The sequence below is a fragment of the Ailuropoda melanoleuca genome, chromosome 16, assembly GCF_002007445.2.
Source record: "Ailuropoda melanoleuca isolate Jingjing chromosome 16, ASM200744v2, whole genome shotgun sequence".
In the NCBI taxonomy this organism is placed as follows: domain Eukaryota; kingdom Metazoa; phylum Chordata; class Mammalia; order Carnivora; family Ursidae; genus Ailuropoda; species Ailuropoda melanoleuca.
In genome coordinates, this window is record NC_048233.1 from 50,578,535 (window position 1) to 50,598,886 (window position 20,352).

The window sequence follows — 20,352 nt, forward strand, 5'->3', positions numbered from 1 at the left end:
CAGTTAGGTGTCTTGCCAGAGGTCACACCGCTGGGCGGTGGCAGAGCTGGTGTCAGGTTTGAACCAAGAAATCTGCTGGCGAAAGCGTCAGCTCCTGCGAAGGAAAAAGGATGGTGATGTGGGGTTGGGGGCACAAGTAGAGGCAGGATCCTCTCCAGAAGGAGAAAAGGGGTACCAAGAAGGCACGTGGGAGAGTGCCAGAGACACACCCAAGGGACCTTGATTTTGCTAAGGGCCTGTCTCATTATATAATAGAGCAATAACAATGACAAACCTTTTATGAAATGAGTCCTAGCTATGGGGCAGGCAGGTATGGAGCTCTTTCACGTAATTTCTGTAATCCCAAGAGACAGATAATTGACCTTATTTTAATTTTTAAATTTCAAAGGTAACGCATGCTCTTTGCTGACATTTAGAACAATACAGAGCATATGTTAAAAACAAATATTTCCATTCACAGCTCTTCTGTTCCCATTCCCTGCTCTTAACAGTTAGGTGTGAATCCTGCAAGATCATCTTCCATGAGACAGACAGATAGACACATATGCACACATGTGCTTTGTTTCTATGAATAGGATTCTGCAATTTGCTTTATTCACTTAATACTACATCCCTTAGTCATTATACAATCAGTACACACTTCCTTCTTCTTTCTGTAAAATTCTACAGAGAGGACATGCTCTAGTTTGTTTTGTTATGTCCCCATTGATAGACGTTTAAGTTGTTGCTGATATTTAAACGCTCAATGAATACTTTTGTAGATGTATCTCTGGAGTCTTAGACATGGAATTGCCATAAAAGTTAGATACACATAAAATGTTATTCAGTGCTTGCGATTTGCCCCCCAAAAAGGCTTACAGTACTGCCATCATGCATATAAGACAGTACGCCTGCCCTATACCCCTAATATATAGACATCCATCCATCCGTCCATCCATCCATCCATCCATCCATCCATCCATCCATCCATCCATCCATGCATCCATGCATCCATGCATCCGATACTTTCTGGAGAGTGGCTACATGCTAAACACTGCACTAGGCACCCAACTGTGAACCTGGGCTTCAGAGAACTGAAGTAATCGCCCAAGGTCACGCAGCTAATAAGAAGCATAAGTGGATTGCAGACCACCTCAGAGTCCGTGTCCCACTACCTCTGTGCCTGTCCGCAGGCTCTTTCCTCTCCCTGGCTTTACTGAATGAACTTCTTTTCTCCTCAGAGCACATCGGACCTCAGCTTCTCTGTGATCGTGGAGAATGTAGACTGCTACAGCTCTGGTATCATCTGTAGGAAGTTTATTTCCATCAACGTCGGGAGCTCACTCCTTATCTTTGATGACGACTCGGGAAGTCCTGTAAGGCCGGTGTGGGTTCAGGTTGTACAGACAGTTCATGTGTTAACAGGGTCTGGGGCAGAAGAGGGCTGGGGACTCAGTTCCTTGGAGCTGTTGAGTCAGCAGCCCAGACTGAACTCCTTGGTCAGAGTCAGGAACACAGAGGTCAATGTCAGAGTGTGAGGGAGGTGTGAGTTCCTGGGGCTGGGCAGCTGACTGACCCAGGTGTTGGGGGACACTTGGTCCTCAGGAAGGACCATTTCTGTCCCTCTAGAGTCCTGAGAGCTTCCTGGATGAGAAGCAGGAGGTCCACACGTGGCAAGCAGGGTTTTTCACACTGGTGCATTTCCCAAGGGAGCACATCACCCTCTTATGGGACCAGAGAACCACAGTGCACATCCAGGCTGGGCCCCAGTGGCAGGTACTTGCATGAGCATTGACCCTCACAGGGCCCTCTGCTCCTGCCTGGAGCTGACCCAGGGGCCACTGGGCATCATTGCATGGGCTCACCAAGGAGCCTGGAGTAGCATGACTCCTGTCCTGTCTGCCCCCACCCCATTCCATGCCCTTCTCCTCTGACTCTTCTCCTATCCCTCTTTACATCGTGAGACCCCAGAAGTTGTTTCAGGTCCATGACAGACTCCTGGGCTTATGGCTACTGCTCTGCTAATGGTTCGTCCCTGGCGTTCCTGCAGGTGACCACAGTGTCCTCTCTCCTTTCAGGGCCAGCTTGCAGGACTCTGTGGGAACTTTGACTTAAAAACCATCAATGAGATGAGGACTCCAGAGAATTTAGAGTTAACTAACCCCCAGGAGTTTGGTAGCAGTTGGGCTGCAGTTGAGGTAACCTTCCCAGGCTGGCTCCCTCCCTCACTCAGATGGGCCCTGGCCAGCGCTGAGGGGACCTGGCCCCGGGTCAGGGACATTGGTGTGACTGCTCGTGCAACTGCTCTCTTGGCCTCTGACCCAGCATCCCCAGCCTTGACTCTGTCCTGTGGCCTGAGGGCATGTACCACCCGTCTCACAAATCGGGCTGCACCTGTGCCCTGGATCAAGCCCTCATGGGAGGCTGGGGGCTGAGAAGGAGACGAAGTCTTTGTCCTAGGAAAGATGACCACCTACCTACTGGGGGAAGATGAGGCTTGTTGAAACATGACCATCTTAACCATCTCTGTGCCTCCAGTGCCTGGCACTAGGTCTGGTCCAGAGGAGAGTCCAAGAGAGACCCATGTGGACTGAGGCAATCAGAGAAGGCTTCCTGAAGGAGGTGGGAGTAGACTGGTACTTAAAGGCTGTATTTGGAAAGATGAATGTATCCAAGAGGGATACATTCTGAGAGGGATTCCCTCTGAGAGGGAAGACAACTTTAGCAGAGGCAGAAATGAGGAGGGTATCCCTAGGGCTTGGGAGGTGGCTGAGGCTCCCAAGCTGTGAGCTATGGGGGAAAACAGCACTGAATTGAGAGCAAGAGACCTAGGTTCTTGTCTTGGGTCATCGGGTGATTTGCCGGGTGAACCTGAGTAAGTTCCATCTTCTCCGTGGTCCTCTAAGGGAGCTGTGCCAGGAGAGGGATGGAGACTGGATTTAACCTCATGACAACTCTGATCAGTGACAAGAGGTGGCCTGGAAAGCTGTGTTGAGAGATATCTAAGACTTGTGTCAGGCTCAGCTAGAAGGAGCACTGTGATTGATTAGTTATGTCTGCCACGGGTGCAGCCGCAAACAGTGGTGACATGAGTGTTACATATTTGCCTTTCCCGGACTGAGTCATCTTAGGTCCTTAATTCTCTGTTGGAGAGTAGACAAAGTTGAGCTTAGGTAGACTGGGGTCAGGGGACAGTCATGGCTTGGAGCCCAGTGTAATCCTGAGGTGGGACAAGACTGTCCCTGCCGCCTCAGGAGAGTACGCTCTGGCCCACCCCCATTTTAGAGAAGCAGAGAAGATGACCAACTTTTATTGCTCCCTCCTCTGACCTCCTGCTGTTCCTGTCTTGATAACCCCCTTGGGCATATCCTGGGAGCTCTGGTGAGAATGTAGGACTGGTGGAGGAGGTTCAGCAGACACTGGGGCCGTCTGTGTAGGTTATCAGTTTTCTATAGCTGCGCAACGACATTACTACAGTCTTGGCAGCATTTAACCACTCACGGGATTTCTGAGGGTCAGGAGTCGGGTGGGCCTTGACTGGTTCTCTACTTGGGGTATCACAGGCTCAACCCAGGTGTCATCCAGGGCTGGGCTCTCGTCTGGAGGTTCGGCTGGGAGGTATCTCCTTCCCCACCCGCTTGGGTGTTTGTCAGCAGCATTCAGTTCCTTGCAACCATAGAACCGAGAGCTTCAGGGTTTTTGCTAACTGTTGGCCAGAGGGGGCCCTCGGCTCCTGGAGACCACTCACCATTCCTACATGTGCGATTCCCCCACATGGCTGTTTGCTTCCTCACAGCCAACAAGGGAGAGACTCCAGTGAGATGGGCTCTATCATCTTATGTATCATAAAAATGCAGTCGCGGACACATAACCTTGTCCGTCCTATCACCTTTGCCTTCTTTTGTCAGTTTGAAGCAAGCCATAAGCCCTTCCCACACTCCAGGGAGGGGATTATACACGGGCTTGAACCTCAGGAGTTGGGGGATCAAGGGGGCCACTCTAAGAGAGTCTGTCCACCACACCAGGCAACAGGCATTAGGGGGGTAGGGAGATCCACAGTCCTGCCTTTGCCTCTCAGTGCCCAGACACCCCTGACCCCTGGGACACATGTGTCCTGAATCCTCTCCGAGAACCATTTGCCAGAAAGGAGTGCAGCATTCTGCTCAGCGAGGTGTTTGAGACCTGCCACCCTGTGGTGAGTGGACCCCAGCCTCAGCCCCCCTGAGCCCCTACCCACCTTCCCGAAATCCCTTCTGCTCTCAGACCGACCCCCCATGCCTGGTCTAGAAAGGAGAGCCACCTCCGCCAGTCTCCTGCTCAGATGAGCCTGTCCTGTTTCCCCAGATGACCCAGGACAGCCAGACAGCCAAACAGCTTCCATGCCTTGTTCAAACCTATCTCAATCTGGCTTTTCCTCTTGGTGAGGAAGTTATTCTGCACAGTGGACACAAACCCCTCATGCCGTGGCATCGGCCTGTGGCCTGTTCTGCCCTCCGTGGAGACGGATGGGAGCTGGGGCTTAGCTCTGCATGGCACCCCCCAGGGCCTCGAAGGCTGCCGTCGGCCTGGCCTTGGCTGTCTCTGGCCCTGGCTGAGAGTTCGTACCCCGCGTCTGTTTCTCAGCCTCACCCTTAGCCTCCGGATCCAACAGCACAGGCCTGGGGAAGGCGAGAGCTTTGTTATCAAAAGTGGGGTCTGCCTGGGCCGTGGAGCTGTTTCCCTCTGAGCTGGCCACCTGTCTGTCCTCACCCCACTCGGGCAGCTCACCCCAGCCCGCGGTCCCTTCATGTTGATGCTTCTCCCTGACGCTAGGAGGCATCGGCTGAGAAGCTGGAGGGCTAACCTTCGGGAGCTGTCCTCTGACCTCTGACTTCTGACCTCCCCCAGGTCGATGTCACTTGGTTTTACTCAAACTGCTTGACAGACACCTGTGGGTGCAGCCGGGGCGGTGACTGTGAGTGTTTCTGTGCCAGCGTGTCTGCCTATGCCCACCAGTGCTGCCAGCACGGGGTGGCTGTGGACTGGCGGACCCCGCGCCTCTGCCGTGAGTATGCAGACCAATCGCCCAACGTGGGGGGTGCGGGGCCCTCTGTGGGCAGGCCTGGGGCTGCCATCACCCTGGCTGGCATCTATGGATGACTTGGTACGTGCCAGGCACCGATTGATTTGCCTGTATCTTTCACTGAATTCTTAAAATAGCCTATCAAGTAGGAGTTCCACCCTGTTTCACACTTGGGAACAGGTTAGACAGAGAGAGAGATGGAGTAACAGGCTCAAGGTCACACAGCTGAGTGGCGGAGCCTGGGCTCGACTTCAGATGGTCTGGCTGCGAATCTGGGCTCTTAACCACTTTACCAGGGGCGTCAGGAGCCCCGGGTTTCAGACCCACAGCTGCCATTTGCAAGCTGTGTGGCCTCAAACAAGTCACCCCCCCTCTCTGGGGCAGTTTTCTCATCTGAAAAATGAGAAATAGACCTGTCCCACCAAGTTTGGTGTGAGGATCTCATGGAATAGTGAATTAAAAGCCCTTTGTCATCTAAAACACACAAGCCCCATCAGAGGCAGCACAAGACATTAGTTTATTTAGAGCAGTGGTGACTGCAAAAGCTTTGGGTTGCACGCTCCATCCAGTAAAAAATACTTCAAGCATGCATTCGTACACATACATTGATAGGTGTGTGTATATACATATATATTAGTAGTATATATATATTAGTATATATATATGTATTAGTAGCATAAATGTGTATCATAAAACAGATACAAGAGTAAATATTTTAAAAATGAAATAAACTATATAGAAAGTTAAATTATTCAATCACTTCTTATTTGTTCCTGCACACTGATGATCTTCCTGGCACCAGCACGCCTCACTTCGGGGTGCAGTGGTTATCACACAGGCTCTCGGGCCAGACTGTCTGGGTTCAGGCCCAAGCCCCACCCAGCGGGGTGACCTTGGGAGCGTTCTACACTCTGAGTCATACTCGAGGGTTAAGGGACCCGTCCCTCCCTTCCGGGGTGCTGTGAGATCCCTGAGCTAGCGCACGTGAGGCACTGGGCATGCGCTCTGTGCTCTTGCTGAAGTTGCTGTCATTTCTCACGGGGACGCGGGTGCTGGACTGTCCTGAGCCCCGAGAGCTCCAGGCACGATGACCCTAGGAAGAAGATGGAGCAAATTCTGTCCCTGGCCTCCCTTTGCTCGGTGTCCTCTGAGACCCTTCCACTACGGAGGTTCTGTGGCCATGCTCTGTGTCTCAGATAGAAATCCTTCATGAAGGAGAAGGGAGCACAGATTTACCGAGGATCTGCTCTGTGCCCGGCCCGTGCCTGTGCCTTCTGTCCATTAGCTCGTTCGTATTTAGGGCTAGAGACACCTCACCTAGGACACAAGATTTAAGGGGGCACCAAAAACTCAGTAATGGAGATACATCATATTTTAAGGTAATATTTTTAAAAAATCAAACAATGCAAAAATATCTGTGGCTTTGATGAACAAAATATCAAAGTTTTAAGTAATGACAGGGTCGATAGTATTGATTTTCCCTTCTGCCTCAGGATCCAGTGTGGCTCGGCAAGGCGCTATCATCGATCCTGTCCTTATTTTAAATTTTTGATATTTTGTTCATCATGGATATTTTGCATTAATTTAAAAAATTTTGAAACAGGGTATTAAAATATTATGCCTCTTCATTACTGAGGGTTTTGACGCCCTCTTCCTTTTGCACGCAAGGTGAGCACTTGCCTTGCTCTAGTCCGGGACTCGCAAGTCTGTGGGGCGGATACACCAGGTGGTCCCATATTATAGAGCAGGACACTAAATTTCAGAGAGGCTGAGTAACTTGTCCGAGGATGCACAGCTGAAGAGTGAGAGAGATGGAATTGGAACTCAGGTCTGACTCTTCCCACTGACCTGGTACACGCTTGAAAGCACAGACTCTGAGATCTCTATTTCTCGTTCCGTCTTCTGAGTCAGCACATGAGGAGAAGTGAGTCCTTTCCCATAGCCACATGCCGGGTCAATCTCACTGCTAGTGCTCTTTCTGGAGGCCAGTGCCAAATGCCAAGAGACAGTGTTGATCACAGCGTTTGGGGTATGGGGCGGAGTTGGTGGTGCTCTTTGGACCATGCCTAAGAGTGAGGGAGGGTCCTCCTTAGCCTTCATCCCCGCTCTACCCAACTGGCTTCTCATGGCCCTGCTTCTGGCGTTTGGTGCCCCTGCAAGGTCCCCAGCTCGCCCCAGTGGACTCAGGAATCCATGGCTGAGGTGCGCGCCCAACAGGCTGTGGTGCCGGGCTGGGCCACTAGAGGGTGCGCGGAGCACACACTTGGAGGAGCTTCTGGAAACCTGATGGAAACTACACCCCAGGGCCTGAAAGAGGGAAGCCCCTGGTTCCCTTCCACCCAATGTTCTTGAAACACCAGCTTCCATCTTGTGCTTGCATTCCTCCAGGACCTGCTAAAACATTTGTGATTGGAGTTTCCACTCCTTGATTCTAACCTTGCCCTTTGGGGCCACACAAAATGCCCCATTCTGTCCAACACTCATTCACTCATTCGCCCTTTCACTTGTTCATTCTGTTCAGTACATGCTGACTGTCTGCTCTAGGCCAGGCTTTGAGCGTTGTGCCGGGGACACAGACAGGATCCGTGGTATTTCCTGCACCTTAAGATATGAGTCCAATGACCATGCCTAGATCTTGGAGTTTGGGAGGCAGGCCAAATCTGGGACAGCTGGGATGCTAGGGGCCGTGGCACTGCCCATCTGTTCCAGGCTTCTCAAGAAGTCTTGTTCTCTCTCTTGCAGCGTATGACTGTGACTTCTTTAACAAAGGTAAGCCCATCTTCCCCAAGCGGAGCCTGGGGGGCTGAGGTACTGCCTGCCCTGCCCTGCTGCCGTGACAGCATCAGCTGGCCCTGGAAGAGCTGTGACATGGTGCGAGGAGGGACCCCACTGTGCGGAGAGAACTCAGACAGTGCAGAGGCTGGGGGCGCCCCGGAGCTCTGTCTCCAGAAGCTCCTGCAGCCCCCCTCTCAAGTCCAGGCCATGCCAGCTTCCCAGAAGTTGTTCTCACCCAGGGCAGCTTCACCAGGAAGTAAAAACCCCATTCCCACCCATATGCCATCCTGGGGCCTTCTCAATCTCTCTCATCAGGCTCGTGGAATATTGTCTTGGGTCTCCTGAAGTTTTGAGTGGCGAAAGCAATTGCAAACTGCTCTTTCTGAGGACGGCTGGGGCAAAACCTACAGCTTGGCTCTCAGCCTGTCAGATTCATCTTCAAATTTAGCCAAGGTCACAGGGTACCAGGCTATGCTCTAACTTCTGCCTTAGCTAGGGTGAAAGCACAGGTCGCATCTAAAGACCGAAAGGAGGCTAATGTCCAATGTTAGAGCTCATTATTCAGTTTAATCACTAGGGTCATGGGCAACAGGGTGGGAAGTCGGATCTTGGCAGAGTTAGACGCTCATCAGGTCCTTGGTACTGTTCACCTTTGACTTCTGAGCGCCGCTCCATCCCCTTCCAGGCGCTATGCCAGGAACAGGCCTATGTGAGTCTAGGCCCAAGGCTCTGTCCTCAGTTACCTGCATTCTCAGATTTTGGGTCGAGACATGTCCCACCAGCAGAATACAGCAGGTGAAACGGAGGGGGACAGACTAGAGACCAGGATACCACTTAGGGGGTCTGTGAGCTGAGAGCTGGACCAGGGTGAAGCATGATAATTCAGGGACAACAGATCCTCCAGAATGTGAGCTCCTAGGGACTCTGGATGGCCAAGGGCTTCCTCCTGGCTATGAGGAAGCTTTCCCTTTAGGAATGAATCTGTAACAGGAGAATAGCAGTCCCCGGGACAGGCAAGGTCTGTCTGACATCAGGCAAGACATTTCAGCAAGACAGCTCTGAGAAGAGTCTTCTCCCTTCTGTGGCATTTTGGGTGGCAGTAACTGGCAAAGGACAGGCTGTTTCTAGCACCCTCCACCTACTCATAACCTACCCATCCATTCCTTGCTCTGCTCTTCGACCAACACTTTCTCTGGTCCAGGCCCTTTGCTGGGTGCTGGGGAATCAATGGTCAGAGGCCTGTCCCGGTGGTGTGCTGGAGCTGGCTCACACTCCCCCCTAAAGCCGCGGTCTGTTCCTAACTCCACATCCAGGTGGTAGTTTGAAACTGACCACCGCCATGAGCGTTCAATCCCTGGAAATCAGCAACCGCTACAAAGTGGGGTTTTATTTGTTTGTTTGAGAGTTTGTTGTTACGCATTTATTAGCACAGTGCTACCTGTTTCCCATCTGGTCCAGGAGACAGGTGTGGACCCCCCATCAAGGTCCTCATCATAGGAACTGTGCTCGGGGCCTGCTGGGCTCCAGGGGCTGGCGGAGCGCAGAGGAGGAGGGATGACGTTCGTGTGTGGCGGGAGAGGGTGCAGGGAGAGCTTCGCCAAGGAGGTGACATTTGAGCTGGGCCCCAAAGGTTGAGTAGGCGTTTGCCAGGCACAAAACACAGAGGACTTCTCTGAGTGGGTGGACAGCACGAGGACAGGCGTGAGGTAGCGAGCAGCACAGCTCTTTCAAGGAAGGGCTAGAGAAGTTAAATGTGGCGGGGCAAGGGTGTGGGGAGGTTGCTGGGGTTTGGGGTGTGAGGGGTCCCTGAATTCAAGCTAGACTCTTGGATTCCATCCTGAGGGCAATGGGGAACCATTGATGAGTCCCAGCAGGGAGTGTGGCTAGAAAAGGGAGTCGGGCACCTGTGGGGAGGAAGCACTGATGTTGGGGGGCACACTGGAGGCACGGAGGTTGGGTTTAAGGCAATTGCCTAGGAAACCCATGGCCCTCCCCAACCTATTCCAACAACAGTAGGAACCCAAGAGACACAAAAATGACACATTTGAGATAAGTAGGTAAACAGTGATGTTGAGCCTGGGACTTGCCGGCCTTCATCCCTCAGGCAGAGACAGAGGTCTCCTGTGGGTGGCCCTGTTCCCAGGTTTCCTGTGAAATTATTCAGGCACTGTGTGGAGGGTCACTTCCCATCAGGGACTGACAGCTTGCAGTTCTTGCCCCTTCCTTCTTATGGAATCAAGCTCCCTGAGCCCTGGGGTGAGGGAAGCGACTGAGAGTAGCTATCGTACCCTCTTTTCCCCACCTCTGGCAGGATGGGAGGTGGGCTAAGGCCCAGGGAGGCAGGCCTCACGCCTGGGCCCCTTCTCTCCAGCACTAGGTAAGGGTCCCTACCAACTGTCCAGCTTGGCTGCTGGCAGCGCCCTGGTGGCCAGCAAGGCGGCAGGCGGTGCCATGGTCCTCGTGAGTGCAGACGACGTGGCTCCAGGGGACATTGTGAACTTCCTGCTGACGGCTGCACTATACAAGGCCAAGGCCCACGGTAAGGCCTACCTCCAGCCCCACAGCAGCCCTTGGCGGAGGGAGGCCGTTACTAGAGGAGGCAGGATGCCGAGGCCCTAAGCAATCTGCAGTCGCTGGAGAAACGTGGGGCTCCAACAGGTGCCCCCTTCCCAGCTGAGACAGGCCTCTGGGTCAACCTGTTAGTCTCCTCAAAGAGACACCTTCCATTTTCTCCCGGAAAAAGCAGGGAGGCCAAGGTCCAGATGTAGCTTTGTATCTTGCTTTATACCATTGCTGTGTTCCGATCAAGCCTGGTGGCGACATCTGCTCCTTCCCCTCCCTCCCCTCTTCCCCTCCTTCCTGCCCCCAGTCCTCTTTCCCCTCTCCCCCCTTCTCTGCCTTCCTTCCACCCTCTTTCATCTCTTCTTCTTCTCCTTCTTCTCTTCTGCCTCCTCCCCTCCCCGCCCCTCCATTTTTGAGACTGGATAGACTCTAAGTGCCAGAGAGGAGCTGGCTGGTACACTGACTGCTGCAGGGCTCGCTTCTGGGATTGGAGGAGCAGCTCTTGACTGGCTCAGGTTATGATCCTGAATTCTGGCACGCGCCTGGAACCAGCCACAGCCTCCTGGGCCGCACATAGTCCATGGACCTGACTGGCTTCGCTTTAATGGGCACTGTCCTCCCTTCAGAGTTCGGTAGTGCTGAAGCGGGGGGGGGGGCAGGAACCTTACCCAGGGCAGAGGGACCCCTGGATGGCATTTTTGCTGGGCCTTGGACCAGCCAAAGCCTCAGTTCAGCTGGGAAGTCTTTCCTGTGGCCGTTTGTGTGTGTCCCAGTGTGCGTGACCACTGTAATCAGCATTCCTACCTCTGCATCCTGCTGGCCCCATCTTGTCAGTGTCTCCCTAACCACAAGGATGAGGCCCATCCCAGCATCAACTGGAACCAGGACCCAGACACTTCTCATGGAGTTCACCTCAGTCTCAGAAAGTCAGTTCTCAGATTCTCAGGGTCTGCAGTTCACCTGGTTATGAGGACCTCTCCCCACCCCATCATCCCTCCTTTCCTGCCTTTTCCCCTTCCTCCATTTCAATGAGCCCCCCTCCCAGGCCAGGCACAGAGCTGAACACTAGGGCCTCAGGGATGGAAGAGACCCATCCCTGTCCATCGGAAGTCCACGGTCCCATCCAGGGGACAGACACGATATGAGCTTGATATGACCATGCCTGCTCCTGGAGCCCATCCCTGGGGAAGGGAAGACTGTGCGGAGGCTAAGACCCTGGGCTCTGGCCTTAGCCTACCTGCTCTCCTAATCCCACCTCCCTCTTCCACCAGCAGTGTGACTCTGGGCCTCACTTCCCTGGTCTGTAAAATGGGCGTAACAAGATCACCTCCACTAACCTGTTATAGATTTACTTGTTTATGATGTTTCTCCTTCTCCCACTTGTAACTTCCATCAGGGCAGGCATTTTGGTCGTTTTGTTTCCTAGTGTGCCTGCAACAGCGCCTGGCATGTGATAGGCCCTCAGAAAACACTAGCTGCTGAATGAATGAATTTGCCACCTCCTAGGGCCCTCTTGGAATGTAATAACCCAGCAGGTAGAGGGTTGCTTAGCATCGTGCCTGGCACATAGTAAGTCCTTGATGGCACTTACTGTTATTACCGTCAACAACGAATCCTTCCACTGGTTGCCTCCTGTCTCCTCACAGCTTCTCAGGGAGGTGGGACAGGGCCGCATGGGCGGGGAGGGAAGACACATCCAGCCCCATGCTAGGCCTTTCACCTGCACCATATTGTTTGCCCCTCATAACAGCCCAGGCACGTTAAGTCACTGGCCCGCATCACAGCCAGCCGTGGCGGGCCGGGACTCCTGGACACCTGCTTGTGTGAATCTGGGCATTATCCACCCAGCAACAAGCCCCACTTTCTAGAACTGGGCCTTTGTGGACACAGGAGAGAGGTTAGCGGAGACCAGTTGTGGGGCTCGAGGCAAGCCCCTTCATCTCTCGTTTTCCCATCTGTGGGTTGGACTCCACATCCCCTCACCCTGTCAGCTCTGACCCTCTGGGATTCGGTGTGGAGCAGGACCAAGCTGGGGTCACTGAAACTTGTCAAATCAGCACCCCCCAGCCTGTCCAATGTGTCCAATAGAACGTGACTCTTCCACGGCAGCCGTCTCTGTCAGTCTATTCACTGCTGTATCCCTAGCATCTAGAATCCCTCCTGAATGCAGAGGGTCCTCCAAAGGTTTACAGGGAGGGAAAGGAGGGAGGGAGGGAGAGAGGGAGGGGGGAGAAAGGAGAGAAAGGAAGGACAGAGGGAGGAGGGAAGGAAGGTGGGAGGAAGACACCTCCCCGAGGTGTGGCAGCTGGCAGCTTCTCTAACCTTCCACTTCCCTCAGGGAGAGGTGGGGTGTGCAGAGGGGCCGCCAGCAGGCAGAAGTAGGTGGGCAGGCACGGAGGAGCAGGGCCCAGCTAAGCCGCAAGGCGGGTCACTGAGTCACTGAGTGCAGATGCATGCCAGGCTCTGGCCCTCATCTGGACCCCTCTCTGTGTTCACCTCACCCCCCTGACTCTTTACAGACCCGGATGTGGTGTCCCTGGAGGCAGCGGACAGACCCAACTTTTTCCTCCATGTCACAGCCAATGGGTCTCTGGAGCTGGCCAAGTGGCAGGGCAGCGCTGCCTTCCACCACCATGCCTCCTTCTCACTGCACCAGGGGACATGGCAGGCAGGCCTCGTGGCCCTGGAGTCACTGGCAGAGCCGGGCTCCTTCCTTTATGTGTCGGGCCCCACGCTGGTCCTGCGGCTGTATGAGCACACAGAGGTGTTCCGCCGGGGCACGTTCTTCCGCCTTCTGGGTAGGTGTCCACCCTGCCATCACCCTCAGCCCCTCCTCAAACTGCCCTTCCTGCCCCCTCGCACCACACCCCCCCAGCAGCCCTCAAGATGCAGAGTTCTTACTCTCCTGGCATGGGGAGGCCACCCCTGGGTGCTGCCCCTCAGATGAGAGGTGGCCTGACCTCCATGGTGGCGGCCTAGGGAACCGTGGGCCGTGGGGTTTGGGGCCCAGCCAGCTTCCTGGGTCCTGCCTACACCCATAGGCCAATTACATGGTCTAAAAATAGGGCAGCCTCTGTGAACGCGAGGTAAGAAGTGCTCCTGGCCACGGTTTGCAGGGCCCACTGGCTCAGGTTTCTTGCTGATGGGGACACATGCCTGCCCTGTGAGCTCAAAGACCGCCCCCTGGGCACCAGGCTGAGGAGCCAGCAGTCTCCCTCTGTCCCCCATGGGAGGCCCAGCACCCTGGGCAGTGATGGGGCAGCTCCACCCCCTTTCCAGCTAAGGCCCGTGGGTTCTAGGGCTCCGCCATACCCCCACCGAGTGGGTCTGCCCCCAAGTGCTTGTACTCTGCTCATACCCTGGAGGAAGTGTTCGCAATTCCTGTCTCTCCAGGCAGGCCTCTCTGTCCTGCATGGGGACGTGTATGTTTGTGCCTGTGAGGGCATCTTGTGCTGCATGAATGGGTCCGTTTACACACGTGCACAAATGTATCTCCAGCCCCTTCATTTATCACCTCCCCCACAAGCCAGGCTGGGGCCAGCTCATTCTTCCATTCTGTGGCCATCTAGAGAGTCCACCAATGAGCCCCGCCCACGATGGATTCATCACTGGCTATAATGGCAGTACTCGTGTCCCTTTCTGGAAGACACTGAAGTAGAGTAGAATGAAGCCAGACTTTGAAGCCCGACAGCCTTGGGTTCAAATCCTGACCCTAGTCCTTGGCACTTGGAGGAGATCTCCCCACCATCCAATTCCGTACATTGGGGCTATTCGCCTCGTAAGATTGTTGTGAGGATTGATGGCGTCTCACAGGCTTTGCTCCGGGCTGGATTCATAGTAGGTGTTTCCCAAATGTAAGTTCTCAGGTCTGGTCTCAAGGATCTAGAAAAGCAGGTTTCTTCACAGTCGTCAGCGCGGGGGAATAGAAGACTCAGGAAGGGGCTGCCAGGTGGGGCTGCTCCCTCCAGCCTGTTGCAGAGCCCACCAACATCTCCCTGCTCAGATCATGCTTTCAGAGACTGGTCGCGTGCACTAAGATGGTCTGGGGTCTTGTCTGCCTCCACGTCCCCCATTGCCAGCTTTCCCTGAGGATTCCCCGTCCGTCAGGGCACTGGCCACAGGACCTTTTTTATTTGAGGGCATCTCTCCTGGGAGAGTTTAATTTTCCCAGCATCTTCTGTGCCTCAGTTTCCTCATCCATCCATGGGGAATAATGATAGTGCTGCATCATAGGATTATGGTGAGCATTAATAAGGAAATACTTGTGAGATGCTGGAAGTCGTGGCTGGTGCCGTTTAAGAGTTGGCTGTTGTGTTTGTTGCTGTTATTATTATTCTCAGCCACCAAGGGTGCAGGGCAAGCCTGGCCATCAATGTCCCAGAGGAACAGGGTGACAGGGCAACCTTATGGAGAGGATCGGGGGGTCCCAACCTTCTCAAAGCCCAACAGCCTCTGCCTGCTCTGTAGCCCCCCACCCTGGGTTCTTAGCCCCCACTCCACGTTCCCACAGCCCCAGCCCAAGCATCCCCCAGACACCTACCCCCGCTCCCAGGAATAGTTTCCCCTTAAGTTGGCTTTTATTTTAGTTTATATTTTATTTTATTTTTCTTTACTTTCCCTGCATGTGTCCATTTGTCTCTTCCGTGGAGCAAGGTGGGGATGGGCTGAGCTGGGATTACCTGAGTGTTCAGTCATCTGACCCTGAGCTGGTACCCAGTCTCACTCAGTCTCGGGGCTCTGGGGTGGGTCACCTTTCCAGATGCCAAGCCCTCAGGGGCTGCCTACCCCATCTGTGAGTGGCGTTACGATGCTTGCGCCAGCCCCTGCTTCCAGACCTGCCGGGACCCACAGGGGGCTAGCTGCCAGGACGTGCCAAGGTGAGGGGCATGGAGTCAAGGTGTGTACATGAGTGCATCTGGGCACACGCGTGTGTGAATTGGTGTGTAGTCTGTGGGCAGAGGCATGAGCATGTACGGAGGGGGTGAGTGTGTGCTCACGTGTACTTGTGAATGCATGTTTTGTGGGTGTGTGTGGGTGTGTGTACCAGAGGGAAGCTGACTTCCGTGGGCGTGTGTGAGTATTGATTTGTGTACGATGTGCCTGCAGCTGGGCCCTGTGTGTGTTCGTGTGGGTAGACCAGTGCCCGTGGGCTGCACACAGCTGTGCATACGTGTGTGTGAGCCACATGCCTCTGGGTGTTGGTGCAGCTGTGTGTGCACGAAGGTGGGTACACTCATGTTTGACAGTCCGTGTGGATGTATGTGTATCTGCATGAATGTTTTCGAGTCTTGCAGGTGTGACAATGTGCCTCAGTGCAGACTCGTGTGTGCACAAGTGTGTGCATAACCAGGCCTTGTTTATGTTTCTCTGTTGGTCTGAGGCGCAGGAGTGTGCAACAGCATGCAACATGAATGTTTGGGTATATGTGCTCCTGTACACAGTGTCTCTGGGGGTTCATGTGACATGTGTCATAAAGAGGGATGAAACTGTGCTCCCTCCAGGTGAAAGAGATGATGCCCCCGTATTTCAGACTGCTAACTGGCTCCCTGCTCTGTCCTCAGGGTGGAAGGCTGTGTGCCTGCATGCCCCACTCCCAAGGTCCTGGATGAAGTCACACAGAGATGTGTCTACTTGGAGGACTGTGAGTGGCCTAGATTTCTCATTTGTCCCTCAGATTTCCTCTAAATCTCCAGCGTCTCCTTTGTCCAATCATGCCCAGAGTCCCCAGGTTCCTGGAGAAGCAGGGTCAGCATAGAAACCTCTAGAAGAGAACTTTAGAGCAGGCAGGGACCTCATCCAGTCCATTCTTCCCATTAAACAGAGAAAAAAATGAGGCCCAGAGTGGAGAGGGGACTGGCTTGGGGTCAGGTGGTAGGAACACAGTACAGGCATAGGTAGACCTGAGTCCATTGGCTCTGAGCGCAGGCTTTGAGGATGGGGCCGAGTCCAGACCTGTGGAGTCATCCAGTACCACACGACAGAGGCCCCTGGGTTGGTTAGGCAGCCTGACTGGCCATTGGAAGCTCACCTAGGATGCTTGCTCAGGAGCCCTACCTCACAGCCCTGCCCAGCGAAGACCCCTTGGGGCAGGCAGCAGGCACCCCATTGTCTGAGCTTCTCCTCTCTCCGCCCCAGGTGTGGAGCCCGTGGTTTTGGTTCCCACAGAGTCTCCTGGCAACGAGACCCTGCCTTCCAGTCAAGAGCTGCCCACTCTCAGTGGCAAGGAGCTGCAGTTCCCACAGGAAGCTCCCGGGGCCCCCTCCCACAGGCCAACACACACTCCAGCTGCCCCGCTCACCACAGCCCTGAACCCACCCATGGCAGCTACCGAGGGGCCCATGCTGACTCCAGGTCCCACACAGGCCACTCTGCAGCAGCCGTCGGGGGTCACTACATCTAATCTCCCTGCCCACCCCACAGAGGCCCCAGCCAGCATGGGAGTGACTGCCAGCCACCTGGCCACCCCCCTCACCCCAGAATCCTCTTCCCTCTCCCTTTCACAGCAGACACCCACACCTAGCATGGGGTCAGGGGCTGTGAAGACAACGAGGGTGACTGTGACCTTCGCAGGGAGCCCCAACATCACAGTCTCCTCCCGGTCACCCCCTGCACCTCGCTTCCCACTCATGACCAAAGCTGTGACAGTCCCAGGGCCCGGCTCCTTGCCTGTTAAGACCACCCCCCTCCAGCCCTTCCCAAGCCTGGAGCTGCCTGCAAGTTCCTCCTCCAGGCCAGTAGCTTCATCTGCAGTGACCTCTAGGCCTCCCACTTCCTTGGGATCCCACAAGGCTTTGCTGACACCTGCAATCACAAAGGTCATGAACAGGACAGGGATGCCCCAGCCCATACTGGCCCAGAGCGTTTCCAGTCCCAGCGGCCCCCTCGCCGAGGCTAGAACAACATCAGAGCAGGTTCCTGTCAGTGCTCCGGCTACCAAGAGAGCAGAGATGGTTCCTCCCACAGAGAAGCAGCCTGAGCCCGGCCAGCCCACGGGCACACCAGCACCCTCACTTCCCAGACCCACCTCCACGGCCCCGATGCACCCCACCTGGCAAACCGCCATAGCCGTCAGGCCTCCGGCTGTGCCCCCTGGGACCCCAGCTGCCACCAGCGAGTCCACACTTGCTCACAGGCTGGGGGTCACACCCTTCATGCCTGTGGACTCAACTCGGCCACCCCAGCTCCTCTCCGGCCTGCCTCTCGATACCAGCCTGCCCTTAGCCAAGGTGGGCACATCTGCCCCAGTGACCACGCCCGGGTCCAAGGTTTCTGTCGTCACCCTTCCACTCCAGCAACAGGCCACATCCCCCACTATGGCTACAACTCTGCCTACTCACACCCTCAGCTCACCACCGCCTCTCACCGCCGCTGTCGTGGCCCAGGTAGACCTACCCAGTCACACAGCCCCTCAGGCAGCAGGCACGGCGCCAGCCCTGCTTCTGGGCGCCACATTGCCAGCCTCCGGAGCTGTGGCCATGGCTGAGGGGGCAGCCTCCACGCTCTCTGCTGCCCCACAAAAGAGCACCACAGAGAAGATGGCCATCCTGTCCAAGCAAGTGTCTCTACCCACCTGGATATATGGCCCTGCCCAAAGGGTGCCCACAGAACTCACGCCTGCTGTGGCCCACACTCTTGCTACCTTGGCGTCGGAGGCCGATGGCCTCTGGGCCATCCCAGCGCCACTGGTGCCCACATCCTATCCCCTGAGTCTTGTCTCGGCCAGGACTGCCTCCCGAGAGAGCTCACTTGTTCTGCTCCCTCAGCTGGCCGAGGCCCATGGAACCTCGGCGGGACCTCAGCTCCCAGCAGAGCCGGGGACAGAGGCCACCACCATGCAGTCTGGGCGCTCAGCCCTGGCCCAGAGCATCGCAACGACTTCGGCCAAGATCTTGACAACCATCACTGAGGATGGTGCCCCTGCCACCTGTGTCGTGAGTGACTTGTCAGGCCACCCCTATGTGGTCCCTCCATGCCCCTCTCTCCTGGGCTTCTTGGCTGGGACACCAACATGGCGTCACATCCCTCATGGCCTGCGGCAGCTTCTCCTTCACCAGCCGCCAGGCTGCAAGATGGGGGTTCAGTCACCACCCTCACCCTTGCCCCATACTCTGGAGCCTGAGAAATTCTCCAGGCTCCTCTGGGCCCCTGATGTCATAGCAGAGTCTCACTGTTCCCCTAGGGCTGATTGGATGACTCAGTGTGACACCAGAGTGTGACAACACGAGTGTACTAGTGTGTGTATGTTTGTGTCTATAGAGCCACGTGGGAGTGTGTGCGCATAGTTTACATGCGTGAGACTCAGGGTGAGCAATCATATATCTGTGTGTGTGCTGTGTAGTGTCACAAAGCAGTGTATGTGCATTTGTAAGAAAGAGATAAAGAGAGATTGTGCGTGTGTGCGTGCTCGCGTGCATGCGTGGTATGCTCAGGTTTCTCTGAGTCTGAGCTAGCGTGTCTGCACATCTGTGTACCTGGAGCTCTCCACAAGGGCTGGGTAGATATGCGGAAGTGTCTGGGAGTCAGTCCCCTGGCCCCCAATCTCATGCTCAGCCCATCCCCAGGCCCCCGGGGCATGTTGGGTGGGTGGAGGGTGTGGACACCATCCCTAGTAGTCTTACTTCTGGGTCCCCCTGCCCTGCTACACTGACGTTGGAAAGGGGCTTATGCCCTTAGGCTTGGGGTGGGAGGTCCTGAGTGGTTGCAGCACTAGGCTGGGCACTCACGCCGCGTCTCCACCCTGTGCCCCAGCCAATTGCCGAGCAGGACTGCGTCCGCCACATCTGCCTGGAGGGCCAGCTCATCCGAGTGAACCAGTCCCAGCACTGTCCCCAGAGTGCCACTCCCCCTCGCTGCGGGGTCCTGGGCCTCGCAGTAAGGGTGGGCGGGGACCGCTGCTGCCCTCTGTGGGAATGCGCCTGTGAGTCCTGTGGTCCACCAGATCCTCCCCAAGCGTGACCTCGGCCCCTTACCTGTGTCTTCCCTGACTTTAGGGTAACTCTGACCTGAATGCATTCTCCTGTGGGACCTCTTGTCTCAACGTGACCCCTGACCTGGCAGATCCCCTAGTCTTTTTTTTTTTATTATTATATTATGTTAGTCACCATACAGTACATTCCTGGTTTTTGGTGTAAAGTTCGATGATTCATTAGTTGCGTATAACACCCAGTGCACCGTGCAATACATGCCCTCCTTACTACCCATCACCAGCCTATCCCATTCCCCCCACCCCTCCCCTCCAAAGCCCTCAGTTTGTTTCTCAGAGTCCATACTCTCTCATGTTTCATTCCCCCCTCTGATTACCCCCCTTCTTTATCCCTTTCTTCTCCTACCTATCTTCCTAGTTCTTATGTTCCATAGATGAGAGAAATCATATGATAATTGTCTTTCTCTGCTTGACTTATTTCACTTAGCATTATCTCCTCCAGTGCCGTCCACGTTGCAGCAAATGTTGAGAAATCGTTCTTTTTGATAGCTGAATAATATTCCATTGTATATATGGACCACAGCTTCTTAATCCAGTCATCTGTTGAAGGGCATCTTGGTTACTTCCATGATTTAGCTATTGTGGACAATGCTGCTATGAACATTGGGGTGCATATGGCCCTTCTCTTCACTACGTCTGTATCTTTGGAGTAAATACCCAGTAGTGCAATGGCTGAATCATAGGGTAGTTCAATTTTTAACTTTTTAAGGGACCTCCACACTGTTTTCCAGAGAGGCTGTACCAACTTGCATTCCCACCAACAATGTAGGAGGGACCCCCTTTCTCCACATCCTCTCCAACAATTGTTGTTTCTTGCCTTCTCAGTTTTTGCCATTCTAACTCAGATCCCCTAGTCTTGCAACCTCATCTCTGTGATGCCTGCTCTCCAGCCCTCAGGGCCTCTGAGTCCCCCAGGAAAAGGCAAAGGTGCCTGCCCTTTGTTCCTGGGATACCTTGGCCCCAGAAGCATCTGTTAATCTTCTCATGCCTG

At 54.6% G+C, this 20,352-nt stretch overlaps 1 protein-coding gene across 1 annotated transcript in view; it reads left to right on the forward strand.

Moving 5' to 3' along the window:
• Nucleotides 1-20,352, forward strand: part of OTOG (otogelin) — an 87,017-nt gene that overhangs the window by 38,806 nt on the left and 27,859 nt on the right. Inside the window, 12 exon segments of the mRNA XM_011232207.2 lie at nucleotides 1,221-1,355; nucleotides 1,609-1,755; nucleotides 2,058-2,177; nucleotides 4,058-4,174; nucleotides 4,867-5,023; nucleotides 7,784-7,810; nucleotides 10,188-10,355; nucleotides 12,898-13,176; nucleotides 15,138-15,255; nucleotides 15,940-16,019; nucleotides 16,514-18,309; nucleotides 19,127-19,295. Of these exon segments, the coding sequence (XP_011230509.2) occupies nucleotides 1,221-1,355; nucleotides 1,609-1,755; nucleotides 2,058-2,177; nucleotides 4,058-4,174; nucleotides 4,867-5,023; nucleotides 7,784-7,810; nucleotides 10,188-10,355; nucleotides 12,898-13,176; nucleotides 15,138-15,255; nucleotides 15,940-16,019; nucleotides 16,514-18,309; nucleotides 19,127-19,295 (3,313 nt within the window).